This window comes from Sciurus vulgaris (assembly GCF_902686455.1).
Source record: "Sciurus vulgaris genome assembly, chromosome: 18".
Lineage (NCBI taxonomy): Eukaryota > Metazoa > Chordata > Mammalia > Rodentia > Sciuridae > Sciurus > Sciurus vulgaris.
The window spans coordinates 34,622,172-34,637,070 of record NC_136479.1 but is presented as its reverse complement, the minus strand read 5'-3'; the positions used below and the strand labels follow the sequence as shown (position 1 = coordinate 34,637,070).

The 14,899-nt window shown below is 60.1% G+C and overlaps 1 protein-coding gene across 5 annotated transcripts in view; it reads left to right on the top strand.

Moving 5' to 3' along the window:
- Positions 1–14,899, top strand: part of POR (cytochrome p450 oxidoreductase) — a 51,809-nt gene that overhangs the window by 33,481 nt on the left and 3,429 nt on the right. For 4 of the 5 annotated variants that reach the window (XM_079121589.1, XM_079121587.1, XM_079121588.1 and 1 more), the window contains exons 3-8: positions 10,386–10,434; positions 11,913–12,041; positions 13,049–13,198; positions 13,666–13,790; positions 14,142–14,231; positions 14,567–14,665. In XM_079121589.1, the coding sequence (XP_078977715.1) occupies positions 10,386–10,434; positions 11,913–12,041; positions 13,049–13,198; positions 13,666–13,790; positions 14,142–14,231; positions 14,567–14,665 (642 nt within the window). Of the gene's footprint in view, positions 1–5,164; positions 5,429–10,385; positions 10,435–11,912; positions 12,042–13,048; positions 13,199–13,665; positions 13,791–14,141; positions 14,232–14,566; positions 14,666–14,899 lie in introns of those variants that run through there. The other variant, XM_079121590.1, reaches the window with a different exon arrangement.

Sequence of the window (14,899 nt, the reverse complement as noted above, 5' to 3'; positions counted from 1 at the left end):
GTCAGCCTTTTGGTTGACCTTAACCTTTATGGTTAATGCTTTTGTATCCAGTTTTAAAACTCTTACTAGGGCCGGGCTAGAGTGTGTCTGGCATGTGCGAGGCCCTGGGTTTGACCCCAGGACTGCAAAAGGAAAAGAAATCTTATCTTGAGGTCACGAAGATGTGTTTTATTCCAGAAGTAATTATTTTAGCTTTTTTTTTTTGCATTTGTCTGTGCAGGGCTGGGGGCTCTGCAGCCCGGGCCTGTTCTAGTTTTCACACTGAGACGTGCGATCCAGCTGAGAGAGATGTGTACCTAGAGGTGTGGCTCCGTGGGGGGTGCCCCTGCGTCCATGCCAGCACAGGACGGGGGGCAGTGCTTCTCTCCCTGCTAGGAGTCAGCCTCACCCTTCACACAAAGCTGGGGGCTGTGGACCGGGTCAGTTTCTGGACTCCTGTGTTACTCTGATCCGTGGTCTGTCCTTTCACCAGTACCACACCGAGCTGTTTTCTGTGATTTTTGTAGTGACTCATCCTGAGAGCTGGTAGCTAAGTCCTCCTGCTTGCTTCTTTTAAGACCCTGTTGGCTGGGTCGGGGCTGCAGCTCAGTGGCAGAGCACTTGCCTAGCATGTGTGAGGGGCTGGGTTCCATCCTTAGCACCGCATATACATAAATAAATAAAATAAAGGTATTAAAAAAAATACCCTATCAACTCCACCACCCCTTGATATTGCTGCATAAATTTTAGAATCAACTTGTCATTGTCCACCAAAATTTAACACATTTTTTAAAAAACCTCTGGGATTTAGCCAGACTGAATGTGTAATCTAATCGGAGGCGGTTGGCCGCCCACAGTGCCACGGGGCCGAGGTCTTTCAGGAGCACAGGCTGGTCCCTGCCCCCGGCCTCTGAACTAGTTTTAGTAGCAGTGACAGGCTTGTTAAGGAGGCCCAGTCAGGAGCACAGGTATCTCAGTGGCCCTAACGGCCGGCTCTCAGCCTTGCCCTGCTCAGCCACAGGGGCTCCACTGGTGCCTCCAGGGAGTGTGAGGAAGTGCAGGGTGCTGGTTCCCACAGGAGCCCCAGGCCCGCCCTGAGCTAAGACCTGCCTGCGTGGAGCGCCCCGCTTGGTGGGTCCCCTTCCTGTCTGGGTCCCCAGCCCAGCACGGGGCCTCTGGCTGGAGCGGAGCCACCCAGGGAAGGGCTGCCGAATGAACAGACACTAAGTCTGTGCACGCGTCTGCCTCCAGGCAAACCGTGGCCCGTTGGCTGGGTTTGGTTTACATGGTATTGTTTTATTTATGTTTTAATTAGGACATTTCAAAGTCTGGCACATAAAAACCCACACATGGCTTCTTCTGAGGGAAAACAACATCGGAAGACCTGGCCACCCTGGTCCAGGGTGGTGCCCTGTCTAGAAGGAGCCTGCGCTTGGGGCCACCCACACCTTTCCCAGTCAGCCCAGGTGCTGTGACCGTCTATGGCCCTGGCCCTGAGACACTCTGCAGGCCCCACATCTCTGCCCTCCTCCTGGTACACAGGGTGCTTTAAAGAAAACAGTGCTTCTTATTTTGGAACATTTCCAAAAACTCCCAGGTACAGAACTCGGCAGAGCAAGCAAGCCCATGTGACCCTGTCACCGGTGTTATCAGCTCCCCGGCCTGTCTTGCGCACCACCCCCACTCCAGATGATCTCAAAGCAATCCCCAGAAATCACTTTTTATCTGAAGATATTTATCCTCTAAAATTCAAGGCCTCCCTCTTAAACAGTGCCTTCCTCTCACACCTGAAGGTCAGTCACCCCACATCATCTGATCCCCAGCCAGCTTCCTGACTGATACTGTTTGGGTTTGGCTTTTTGATAGTTTTTTTTTTTTTTTTTTTTTTTTTAAAGTCAGAATCTAATCAAGCCCTGTACAGTGCAGCCAATAGTAAATCTTCACAGTCTCTTTCTGCCCCTCGGGGTCAGGTATACTAAGCTGTGTTCTGTAGACAGTAAACTCCCCCTTTAAGGTGCAGCCGATGAGTCTCCACAGATGGGCACCGTTCTGTAACCATCCAGCCACCATCACGCTCCAGGGTCCTGCGTCCCACCAAGGGCTCCCCAGGGTCCTCTGGCAGTCAGTCCCTGCCGGCCTCTGACCACCACTGATCTTATTCCCATCCCTGCACTGGAGCCTCTTCCTGAGTGTCTCGGGTGGCGCTCTGTAGCTGCAGCCGCGGGGCAGCTTCTCCTGCCTGCTAGCTGGTCCCTGCTGCACGTCCCCTCTAGTCCTGCCCCTTCCTGAAGTATCAGTTATTTCCCAGAGTTTCCCACAGCCTGGGCTTTGCTGATGGCCTCCCAGTGGGGCTTGTTTGAAAAGCCACAAAAGACCTCATTTCTCTGAGTGACCTTTATTTGGGGGCTTGCTCTGGACGGAAAACCCAGCAGAGCCGGGAGCCAAGGCCACCGGGGTCGTTTGCGTCTGCTGACGTCTCTGAACACTGGCTGATGGAGCGGGGCTCAAGGACCTGCCCCTTCCAGCACAGGCTCAGTTCTGTAGGGAGGTCCTTGCGTCATGGGGCGTGAAAGAGGAATCAGCGGAGGTCCGCACAGACGGGCCCAGAGGAGCCCCTGCTCGTGGAGGTGCCCAGACCCCACCCTCTGGGGAAGAAGCTAGAAAAGCACACATCCGCCTCTTCAGCTGTCACCTGAGGGCACGTCGCTCGCCTTTCCTGGTTCCTGATGAGTTTGGGGGACGTTCCAGCTAGTGGCTGGAACTGCAGACGTGGCCTTTCTGGGGACAGCAGTGCCAAGCAGGCAGAGGCTGCCTGGGCATTGTCGGGTGCTGGTGCTACTGGTGGCTGCCTTTCCATGTGCAGAGCACGTGGGCCACTGGCCGAGGGAGAGTGTCCACGGAGTCACATGAGTTGGTGGTGCAGTGTCAAGTACTCTAACGGCCTGGGGGTGTCAGGACAGGGGGACTCTCAGGAGAAGGCTGGGAAACAGGGCTGGGGAGGGACTTCCTGGGCAGGGCCTGCCCTCAAGGTGTGTCTTGGTAGAACCCACAGTGAGTCCCCTGGGGTGTCAGGGCCCTGGAGGGAGACAACGGACAGTGGGGCATGTCTCCGAGGGCCTGCGGCCTTCCTTGGATCCGTCCCACCTTTGAGGCGTGATTGCTGGATGGCTCGTGTAGAGCAGAGTGCTCCACCTGAAGATCAGAGTGCTCCACCTGAACCTGTGCCACCTCTCCTCTGGGTTCCCACGCCTGGTGCCACACCTCTACCTTCCCCCTTTGTTTTTGGTACCAGGGGTTGAACCTGGGGGCACTTAACCACTGAGCCACATCCCAGCCCTTTTTACATTTTATTTAGAGACAAGGTCTCGCTAAGGTGCCTAGGGCCTTGCTAAGTTGCTGAGGCTGCCTTTGAGCTTGTGATCCTCCTACCTCAGCCTCCTGAGCTGCCGGAATTATAGGTGTGCGCCGCCATGCCCTGCTTCCCTTCCCTTGCACCTGACACCTGCTGAATGGGCTTCCGGTCTCAGGAGCGTTTGGGGGCTGCTGTGCAGCAGGCCAGGCCACCTGGGCCAGGGGTGGTTTCTGGGCTGAGTCTTGTACAGAGTCCCGATCTGCATACTTATGCATACGTGCTGAAGGGATGTGACAGATGGCCAGAGCACCCTGAATGACAAGGCCTGGGCCCTCAGGAAGGATGTGAGATGTGCAGTCTGAATAGCCCAGGTCCCTGCACCCGGTGGGCAGTACCTGGGCCCAGCTGGCGGGTGTACAGGAGAACTGTCCGAGCCTGGTGCTGGCTGCTGTGGCTCTGGACGTTCCCAGACCTGGAGCTGAGTCACTTCATCACCCTCTGAGCCTCACAGGGGGGCCCCTGCTGCCATGGGGACAGAAACCCTCCCCCATTGCCTGGGTGATGAGGACGAAGCAAACAGGAAGCTCCTTGAACGCAGCCCGCAGGTGCTGGGGTGCGGCAGCCCTGGACCCTCCTGTCTGACCTGAGACTGCCCCCCGCCCCGCCCCGCCGCAGCCTTCCACTGCCGAGGCCCGCGCTCCTGACGCAGAGGTCTTGGGCCTGCCTCTGTGGAGGGCTGCACTCTGCTCTCACCAGAGGTGGGTCTTTAACACCATCTTGGGGGCAGCAACATCTTCCCTGGGGGCTCAGCTGGGCCCGGGCACGGCTGGTCCCTGTGGTGGAGACCTGGGACCCTTCCTGGTCTGTCTTCTGTCCATCCTGCCGCGGCTGATCTGCCCGCCTCTGCTGCCGTCGTGTTCTTGGGCCTCCCTCCTCTCGCCCCTGGTCTCTTGCCCTGCGCCTGTGGAACGTGGCTGCAGACACTAGGCTGAGCAGGGAGCTGTCCCCACGTGCTGCCCCAGACAGAGGGGAGTCCCAGATGAAATCAGTCCTGCCATGCAGAAAATTCAGTTTGAATTGCGGTCTTCAAACTGCGTCTCCACGCGACCTGGGACAGGCCTGGGGTAACCCTGCATTTCCCCTCCTCTCCCTCCTCTCACCCATGGGGGGACTGCAGCCTGAACCACAGACTTCTGCTCCCAGTTTAGGGGTGGAGAGGCCTAATTGGAACCTTCCGTGCTCCGTTCTTCCAGCCACGTGGTGTCTGGGCTCCGGGCCTGGCCCAGCTGCTGCCTCTGCACAGCGGGCTTGGACTTCCCAGTGGGCCGTCTGTGTCCAGGCACTTGGGGAGGGGGCTTCCTAAGACAGACCCCTTGCTGGCCGTCCCCTCTGCGCGTGGTTAGGTATTGGTCCCGCAGCACACAGGACACTCCCAGGTGACACAGACCTAGTGTGTAGGGTCCATGGTTCTTCCTGCTGGGAAGGTGGAACCAGATCTGATTGAATAGGGTCCGAGACACCCTGGCAGCGGGCCTGGTGCGGCGTCCTCGTCCTCGCAGGGCGGCTGTCCTGCCTAGCAACCTGCGCTGCCCTGCCGCCCGCCCGGAGAAGCTTTGTTCCAGACAGGACTTCCTTTTTTTTTTTTTTTTAGTGGGAAAGGGGGAGGGCGAAGGAGAGGGCTGTGGTATAAACAGTTGCCACGGAGACCCAGCCGGGGTTGGAAAGGTTTTCTCCTTCCCTTGGTCCATACAGAGGGGGGTGCGCCCCAGCCGTAGAGGATCACGGGAGGCTGCCGGCTCAAGCCCTGATCCCTCCCTGCTGGAACTACCAGATGTTGCAGAGTTCTCAGCTCCTGGGGACGGAGGCAGGCAGGGGTGCCAGAGATTCCAGGGGTCCAGCGGCACTTGCAGTGGCCCCGGAGCAGGCGGCCAGCCCCACCACACTGATAATGGACAGAGCCGAACTTCCCGCCTGCTGGCTTCTTGCTGGTTTCCAGCAGAGAGCTGTGACCTTCCCTTTTCCTTAAGTGCTGGAGTTGAGAACGGAGGCCATGGGGTGCACGTACTCATCTCCGCCGGACGAGTCCACCTTGAGAAGGTCAGTCTTGGCCCCTTGTACAGACCACATGAGTGCCCCTTAGCAGGGGGCACCTGGCCTCCATCCACACGGGTGGGGAAGCTTGCCTCCCGGGAAGGACCCCTGGAGGCAGAAGCTCTGTGGAGAGTGGGTGGCAGCGTCGGTCACTCCTGCCCGGTCTTCCCAGTCTCTGGGGGCGGCTGGCCCAGGCTCTGGCATTCCTTTGGTTCCTTTGGACTTGCAGCAGGGACTTGGCTGAAGCTGTTCGCTTACCCCTCACCTGGGCCTGGGCTAAGCCAGGCCAGAGCAGTCTGAGGGTGGACCTCAGGCTGAGCAGGTGGCCACTGCTTCTGTGAGCCCTGAGCAGGGTCTCGGGGTGGCAGGGAGTTCCCGAGCTGCTCCTCAGACAGGCCTGGCTCCCCCGCACAGCCCTGGGGGTTTGCCCTGGCCCAGCATCCATCTCCCACAACTCCCTCTTCCTTCGGGGCTGCTGGCCATGCTGGCCCTCAGGAAGTCAGTCTGGGGTGGGGGAGGGCAGGCCCTGGAGGGATGGGGCTGGCCTCTGCTTCTTGGGAGAGCCTTACTCTGGGCGGGGCAGGTTCACACGCCTTGTTCTCCCTCTGAAGTCTGCAGCCACACCTGCCCCGGCCGGAGCTGGCCAGCAGGAGTGCCAGCCTGCTCAGTTATGATGGAGGCCACCTGAGGCCCTCCTCTCCCTCCGGCCCAGAAGAGCCAAGTCACATTCTCTGCCAGCTGCATGGTCCTTGCCCGGGGTCCCTTGGCAGCTGGTCCCCCTGGCCTTCTCTCTTGGGAGCCATTTTCTGTCCCTGAGAATAGGGCCCAGCTCTTCCCAAAGGCTTTCCCTTTTTTCTGGTCACAAGTACCTGCTCCTCTACAGCTTGTGGCAGCAGCTGTCTGTCCACATGGACAGCATGGGCCACCTGGTGCTGCCGGGTGTCTCTGCAGTCAGACAGGGCAGCCGCCTGCCTCCTAAGAACATCCCTGGTCCCTGGGTGTTCGTCAGCCCCAGGTGCACAGGAGGCTGTGGCATCCAAGTGTGTTGAGTAAGAGGACTCAGGCCTCGGGGGGCAGCTCTCCACCCTCTCCTGCCTGCGCCGGGGCAGGACCAGGATTCACGCCAGGTCAGCCCCTGGCCTGGGGCCCCTCCCCTCCTGCTGTGATTCTGCAGAAGCCCATCTTCCTGCAGCCAGAAGACAGGCCCTGCTCTCACCACCTAGCAAGGTGCCCCTTACCACCTGTCAAAGGAGGGAAAACCCAGGGCTTCTGGGGCAGCGGGGCTGTCCCTTTCCTGGGTGAGGCTGCAGATCCACCTTGTAGGAGATGTGACTTCCAAGGACATATCTGCCCTTTGAGAAGAGGTAGTTGGCTTATCTCTGATGTCAGCCCCTCTGAAAGGGGGTGAGCAGAGAGAAATGCCTCCAGAGGCTTCTGCCCACCTCTGCCCCCTGGTTGCTGGGCAGAGACTCAGACCAACCACCAGAAAGGCTGTGAAATGCCAGGTGCCAGGTGCCAGGCACTATGCCAGTTGGCAAAGAGACATTGTCCCTCCCCAGAGTTACCAAAGCCAGGATGCAGCGATTAGAAACTGTGGCAGAAAGTGCCGTGTTCAAGGCGGTGACAAAGGACCATGCTTTTGGGGACAGGGGAGGGTTCCTGGAGAGGAGAGCAGGCGTCGGTGACAGGGTTAGAGGAAGGGGGCGGGGCCCAGGCAGCAGTGCACTCAGTGCACTCACGACAGCCGCCAGGCGGGGAGGCAGGTGAGGGGCAACCCCCGGAGGTAAGTGGAGCCCGTGTCCCAAAAGTAGAAGGGCTGGGCACAGCTCGGAGCGTGTAGCTGGGAACGTGAGGCCCTGTGCCAGCTAGTGCCACCAGGAAGGGGTCCCTGACACCCAGGAGAGAGCCTTCACTTCTTGGTGCAGGTCACTGTGGACTTTGTCCGTGCTTCTTTATTAGCGTGTACTGTGGTGCCAGGGGTGGAACCCAGGGCCTGGGCCTGCCACCGAGCCCCCGCCGGCCCCAGCTCCACCACCGTCTTGTCCACTCTTCCCATGCAACGCGGGGCTTCGCGGGCACATTTCTGCTTTCCTCCTGTCGGTGGTGCATGTCGCCCTGGGCGGGTGGGGTGTTCAGCGCCTAGTGGCGCATCGGTCGCCTTCACAGCCGCCGTCTCCATTCCAGCCAGGGTTTGTGCAGGACACCTCTGCACACAGTGGACTGGCCACGGGGACAGGGGACAGGGGATGGGGTGGGGATGGGTGGAGATCTCCTATATCGTCCCACTGCCATCCCCAGCTGCCCCCTCGGTCCAGCTGCATGCCCCGTCCCTTTCCGCCCTGCCCGGTCTGTTCCTGTCCTGCCCTTGCTCACGGAAAGCGCGGCCCGTTGGCCTGGCTCGCCTGCGGGAATTGGGATCACTTTGGCCACTGGAGAAAGATTTGCTAGAAGGAGGAAAAGGAGAAAAGGCCCGAGCACAGAAGCAGCCAGCCACAAGGTCACCTGTGCCCGCTTGGCGACCACAGGCACCCCGCACACCTGCTTCAGTTCCTCTGCGAGGGCTCAGTGACTTCCCCCTGGACAAGCGTCCTGGCAGGTGACCAGGTCAGCTCGTGGCTGACCTTTCTAGTGTGATAGTGACCAGGAGGCGGAGCCGCCCCTCTGGGTGGATCCTCCAAACCCCGTGCTTCCTCCGATCCTTGCAAGGACCCCTGACGAGGGAGTCGCTGCTGAGGAAGCGTGCGGTCTGCTGGTCCTGCTCAGGTGCACCTGCCAGGCGTCGGGCCCCAGAGCCCCGACTCCAGAGCCGCTCCTGGCCCGGCACCTCCTGCCTGCCCGGAGCCGTGCTGTGGGGAGGGGCTGGAAGCAGATCACGCTCAGACACGTTGGTGAACCACATCTACAGAAGGGCGCATCTGCTTCCCCTGCGTGCAGACCCACGATCCTGGTCGTGGGTGCAGGTGGCAGCCGTCACCAGCAGTCCACCAGCCACTGGTGACCAGCGCTCCACCCCTAAGCACACAGCCATAGCCATCCCGTCTTCTGTCCCCATAAGTTGGTTTGTCTGTTTTGGTTTGTTTTTGGTACCAGGGTGGAAGCCAGGGGCACTTAACCCCTGACCGCACCCCAGCCCTCTTCTCTATTAGAGACGGGGCCTCATTGAGTTGCTTACGGCCTGGCTGAGGCTGAGACTGGCTTTGAACTCGATCCTCCCACCTCGGCCTCCCGATCACAGCTTCCTGCTGGGATCGCAGGCGTGTGCCACCACGCCCCGCTGGTTTGTTTTTGAACTTGACCTCGTGTTCTCTGTCCAGCTCGTGCTGGTCACTGTCCTGTCCGTGAGATATGCTCATGTCTGTGTGCCGTGCAGCAGTGGAGTAGAACCTCGCAGCGTGGTGGGCACGCGTGGACCTTCCTGCCCACGTCTCCTGGGGCACATGCCTGCCACGGAGATGGCGGGGCTGCAGAGCAGCTGTGCCAGGCCGCTCCTGCCAGCGGGGCTGGGGTCCCACTCACTGCCCACCCTTGCCTGCTGGACCGTGGGCCGCTCAGTACTCGCCGCCCCCTGCAGGGTGCAGTGTCTCCCTCGTGGCCTCCCCTTCCCTTCCTAGGAGCTCACCTGACTGCCTCTGTGTTCCGCGGCCACGTAGAGATGGGACGACCCCTCCGAGTCTTGGCAGTCCTGTCAGGTGGTGTCTTTGCCTGGCTGATCTGTTCATTTCTTAGTTCACGTCCACGTCTTGGTCAGGTGCACGTCTGGTGTAGATCTCTCCTCCTGTGCCAAGTTACCTTTCGGTCCCTCGGGGCTTGTCTCTGTGGGAGCAGCTGTACTTCAGTGTTCACGCTTGGTACTTAATTCAGAATGGCCGTATGTTGCCGGACCTGGTGGCGCACACCTGTAATCCCAGGGGCTCGGGAGGCTGACGCAGGAGGATCATGAGTTCAGAGCCAACCTCAGCAACTTAGTGAGGCCCTAAGCAACTTGGCAAGACCCTGTCTCTAAACAAAATATAAAGGGCTGGGATGTGGCTCAGTGGGTGAGCACCCCTGGGTTCAATCCCGGTACCAAAAACCCCCGGAAAATGGCTGTATTTCAAACACGCTAAAGATTCACCACCAGAGAAAGGGGTTCCCCACCTGTCTCAGACCAGGGTTTTAGCCCCACTCAGCCAAGAGTCTTTATGAGTCCCCGTCTCCTTATTGAAGGCCCTCCAGGCCTGGGACAAGGACAGAAAGTGGACGGGGGCGGACCAGACAGGAGTGGAGAATGGCAAGATGGCGGGATCAGTCTCAGACCTGTCCTGGGGCTGACTTGCTACGCTGAGTCCGGAGGGGCCAGGCCAAGTCAGGGCTTGGGAAGTGCCAAGAACACAGAGAAGGGTGCAGCTGAACTCAGCCTCGGCTCCGGTCGCGAGGGGATCTGATCCAAGGGCAGGGCTTGGTGGGTGCAGCAGGGTTCTGGGTCAGAAGGTGGAGCCAGCAGCATAGAGGCGAGAGCTAGGATGGCCACGTGGGTGGGTGTGTACGTCAGGACATGGAGCACGGTTGGTGGAGGAAGTGGTGGGCCCAGCTGCGCACCCTGTCCTGTGGGTCTTGGGAGCCACTGAAGGTTCTAGAGTGAGGCAGGGCAGGGGCATGTTCAAAATTGCACCTTGGAAACTGCAGTGACTGAGAGGCAGAGATGGGGAATGTGGAGGTGAGGTTTGGCTATGGATGGGGAAGAAGAGGGACGCTCAGTTTTCTTCACTTTAGGGAAACATGTTTGTATCTGTCTGGGGGCTGAGAGTCTTGACCAGCACAGTGTTGGTGTCCCCGGAGGCTTTAGATGGACCGTGAGGGCAACGGGAGGCAAGCTGGCCTGGGAACCCTGGGCCTGCCTCCTCCCACCCTGACTCTGGGCCAGGGGCACAGATGGCGCACCCCGTGCACTCACATCCTGTCCCTGACTCGCCTTGTGTTTCAGGACCACCTCTGTCAAGGAGAGCAGCTTCGTGGAAAAGATGAAGAAGACGGTGAGTTCAAGTGGGGGCCTGGGGCAGGGGTCCCCGCTGAGGGACGGCCCGCCTGCACAGAGAGCCCTGTGGTGGCCAGCCAGGGCACTGCCACCCCTTCTACTTCCGGTTGGCTCTGTTTTTTTGGAATTTTGCTTCTCGACCAAACCAGGTGGGACTTGATCCTCCCTCGTGCACAGTCTGGGTCCAAGGTATCTCGGTGTCGCTCTGATCCACGTTTTTATGATGAGGCTTTTCCTTCTAACTAGATGCTCCACCCTTTTTAAATGGATTCTCTCTTCTTCCTCCACCTTTTCCGAGATCTTCCTCCTGATCAGCTTCAGGAGGATGACACCGCCCTGGGAGGCGAGGCTGGGAACGGCTTTGGGCCGCGCCTGCGGGGTTTTGCTTGTTGGTCTTGTGCAGAAGTCGCGTAGTCTTTCTCTGCGACTCCTGTGACCTCACTTGAAAGGCCTTCCCTGCTCTGAAGAGGGAAAGGTACGCTGATTCCAGTGCGTTTGGGGTTCCATTTTTCAAATGTGAGACAGAAGGTGTGGATGCAGGCTGCTTTTTCTCCCAGCTGTTTAAGTAACCGGGTGGCAGAGTCCCTTCCCCAGCCCCACAGAGGAAGCGCCACCTTTATCCTCCAGTAAAGTCCCGTGTGTGTGTGGATCTCGCTGTCGGCCTGCATCCAGCATCATGCGAGTCTAAGACTTCACTTAGTGTGTTGGATTGTAGAGTAGAGCTCTTGTTTTGCAGAATTTTCCTTGACATTATTCCAGACGTATTTTGGGTAAGTGTTTTATTGAGATACTTTGTATGGCGTACAGATTTTACACTTTGGGGTTTCCAGTATCAGTGTTTCCCTGTGGTGCTGGGGACAAAGTACCCAGCACCTCCCGCACACCGGGCGAGGCTCCACCACCGGGCTGCACCCCAGCTGTGTGTCATTAGTCAGTTCTCGGTGTCTTCAAGTTCCACACTGTGGTTTCAACAAACCATGGGTCAAAAATATTTTGAAAAAAGTCAGAACCTACACACACTTCATTGTTCTCCCAACAACACAGTGCGACGGCCGCGTCCTCAGCGTCCTGTTGTGTTAAAGTACCAAGAGACCAGTTCAGAGTTATGGGCCGTTGTGCAGGTTCTCTGCAAATCCACCATTGTGTAACAGGGAGTCGAGCATCTGCGGGTTTGTGCACAGCGGGTGGGACCAGGGAGACCCCAGGGGACAGCTTCCGTCTCCGTTCTTCTGGTGGCTGTGTTTTAACCTTAGGTTGTGATTTTTCGCCTGTTAGGAGACTGTCAGTGTGACCGTGGGCAGAGTGTGGTTGCCAAGAGGCCCTGGCATGCTGACCTGTGACTCCCGCCCCCTCCAGCACCAGGGCTAGGACAGTAGGGTGCCAGCCCCAGAGCCGCTCAGAACTGGAAGCCGGGAGGAAGCAGGATGCCACAGGCTGGCGTGGCCTGGCGCTCACGCCCTCGTCCGGCTTCCCTAGGGGCGGAACATCATCGTGTTCTACGGCTCCCAGACGGGGACCGCTGAGGAGTTTGCCAACCGCCTGTCCAAGGACGCCCACCGCTACGGGATGCGGGGCATGGCCGCAGACCCTGAGGAGTATGACCTGGTGAGCCCCCAACTCGGCCACGCGGGTCTCGGGAATTGCCACTGGCTCACGGAGAGGCTGACAGGACAGAGGGACCAGCTGTGCGGGCAGCCAGGTGCTGTCAGCTTTGGGGACGTCCAGACACGCTGGCCCCAGGCGCTCACCTGTCCCCGTGAAGGGGCGGCTTAAAGAAGTAAAGGGTCTCAGTCAGGAGACCCCTGCCCCGTCCGCCTCGGCCCAGAAGGCAGAGGCAGGAGGCTGGGAGTCGGCAGTCCCTCCTGTCCAGGAGGAGCCGGTGCACAGGGTCATCTGCAGGCAGCCTTTGGCTGGCCTTGTGGACAGGAGTGGGGACACAGGCCAAGGTCAGTGTGGCATGAGGGGCCAGGAAAGCCTGAGGGTTCGGGACAGTGGGTCCTCCACAGGGCTCCTGTTGGCCACTACAGGACAGACCCCTACTCCTGGCCTTATCGCCCCAGCTCCCCTGCCCATCCTCCCGCTGGCTGCCTCCACCCCCAATGTGGTTCTGCACTGTGCAGGCCCCAGCGGGAACCAGAATGAGGGGACATGCCCGCAGCTGCTGCCCTCCACTCCCCTGCCACTGGGGTCTTGGTGACAGCCAGCTCCAACCCCTTTTCATGTCCAGCAGAAACCAGCAAGCCCCCGCCAGGCTCCACCCCAGGCCTGCAGGGGGTGGTTTTCCCTGGGAAGTCTGGGCCTGGTGCACAGGGACCAGGTCCTGGGAGCCCTTGAGGGCCCAGCCGCCAGCCTGTGTCCTGCCACCATCTTAGCCCCTCATCGCCTGCTGCTCCCTTCTCGGAAGTGCACCTCCTCCCCATCAGCTTGACTTCATGTCCTGCTCACCCTCAGTGCCAGCCCCTCACCCCCTGCTCACCTCCCAGACAGATGGTCGGAAGTTCCCTCCCCATCCCATAATCCCCAGCGTCCTGGCAGGGGCTGCTGCTGCCTAACGGAGGCATGGGCCCAACCCAGAGCAGGCCGGTCACGGCGGTGGCACACTGTCCCTGCAGGCCGACCTGAGCAGCCTGCCAGAGATAGACAACTCCCTGGTGGTTTTCTGCATGGCTACCTATGGCGAGGGGGACCCCACTGACAACGCCCAGGACTTCTACGACTGGCTGCAGGAGACAGATGTGGACCTCTCTGGAGTCAAGTATGCGGTGAGTCACCCTTAGACCTCTGTGGGCACAGGGGAGACCCCGGCATGGCACAGGCAGGAGACCTTTGCTCCCCACCTGCTCCTGAGGGCAGGCAGCTCCACAGAGGACCTGCAGAGCAGGCAGGAATGGGCCTCAGGGGACATTGGTTCCTGGAGACTAAAGACCAGGAAAGTATGGCCAGATGACCAGGATTTGGCTGAACGGGGGAGACCATGGCCACTAGCCAGGTGCGCAGAGCACACTGCCCCTTGCTGGCCACTGTAATCGAGGCTTTGAGGCTGGCTATCAAGAGGGGCATGGCTGCAGGCAGAGGCTGCCCAGGGGGCCTTGCAGTGCCAGTGTCTGGCAGGTACAGAGGCCCACAGGGGCTGCCTGCTGGCTCGGCCAGGGCTGCAAGGACAGCTCACCCCCTGTGAGGCCCCACTGGGCAGACCAGGGGCCAGGCCTCAAAGCCTCCATCTGCACAGGTGTTTGGCCTTGGGAACAAGACCTATGAGCACTTCAACGCCATGGGCAAATACGTGGACCAGCGGCTGGAGCAGCTGGGGGCCCGGCGCATCTTTGAGCTGGGCCTCGGCGATGACGACGGGAAGTGAGTGTCCAGCCTGGCCTGCTGCGCATGGGCCCCAGTCTACACTAGGCCTCCCTCCCTGGGCACCCGCCCCTGACCTGGAGGGGCAGTGCAAACCCCGTGTCAGCTGGAGCGTGGGCAGGACTCCCCTCACCCAGCTGGAAGGGCAAGCTGGCCATTCCCTGTCTTCTGCTCCTGGTCCAGCGCGGACACACACGAGCCCCCCTAGCCGGCACAGACGCTCCACGGCCTGGGGTTACATCACTGGGCAGCCACGGTGAAATGAGCCCTAGGGGCGCGGGGCCATGCTGGAGGCCGGGGCCAAGCTGGCCAGCCTCCGTGGGCTCGGGGCTCACCCCGCCCTCTCCCCAGCCTGGAGGAGGACTTCATCACATGGCGGGAGCAGTTCTGGCCGGCCGTGTGCGAGTTCTTCGGGGTAGAGGCCACTGGCGAGGAGTCCAGGTGAGCATGGAGGCCTCAGCCGGGGTGCGGCCTGGGTGGCACTGGACGCAGTGGGGAGTGGCAGCTCAGTCGCAGGCTAAGGAGCCTGGGCTTTCCTCGAGGGTGACAGTCAGGGCTGGGTCTTCCTGCCTTCCCAGAGAATCATCTGGAAGCTGGCTTCCCACCCGAGTCCCAGGGACCCCTGGGGATCTGGCTTCAGCAGCTCTGTGCCAGCCCTGCTCCTTGCCCACCCTGTCGTGTGGGTCACTCACCCAACACCAGTCCAAACCCTCCTCTGGACCGACCCCCTGGCCCCAACTCAGCGTGTGCTGACCCCCCTTGCTCCTCCTTCCCAGCATTCGCCAGTATGAGCTTGTCGTCCATACCGACATGGACCCGGCCAAGGTGTACCTGGGCGAGATGGGCCGGCTGAAGAGCTACGAGAACCAGAAACCGTGAGTGGAGGGAGGTGGCTGGACTCATGTCCTGTGGCCTTTGGAACGCCAGCACCAGGCAGCATGTGTCCCTGTAGGCCTTCCCCCAGACCCACCTGATGGGTGGTGTGGTGGAGGCACCCATGTCCGCCGTGGGAGGGCAGGGGGCCCACGGCAGAGAATGCTGTCCGGGAGCCAGGCCCGCTCCTGCCGGCACCCTTGGGAGCCCCACCTGGCTAGTGCTGTCACACAGGG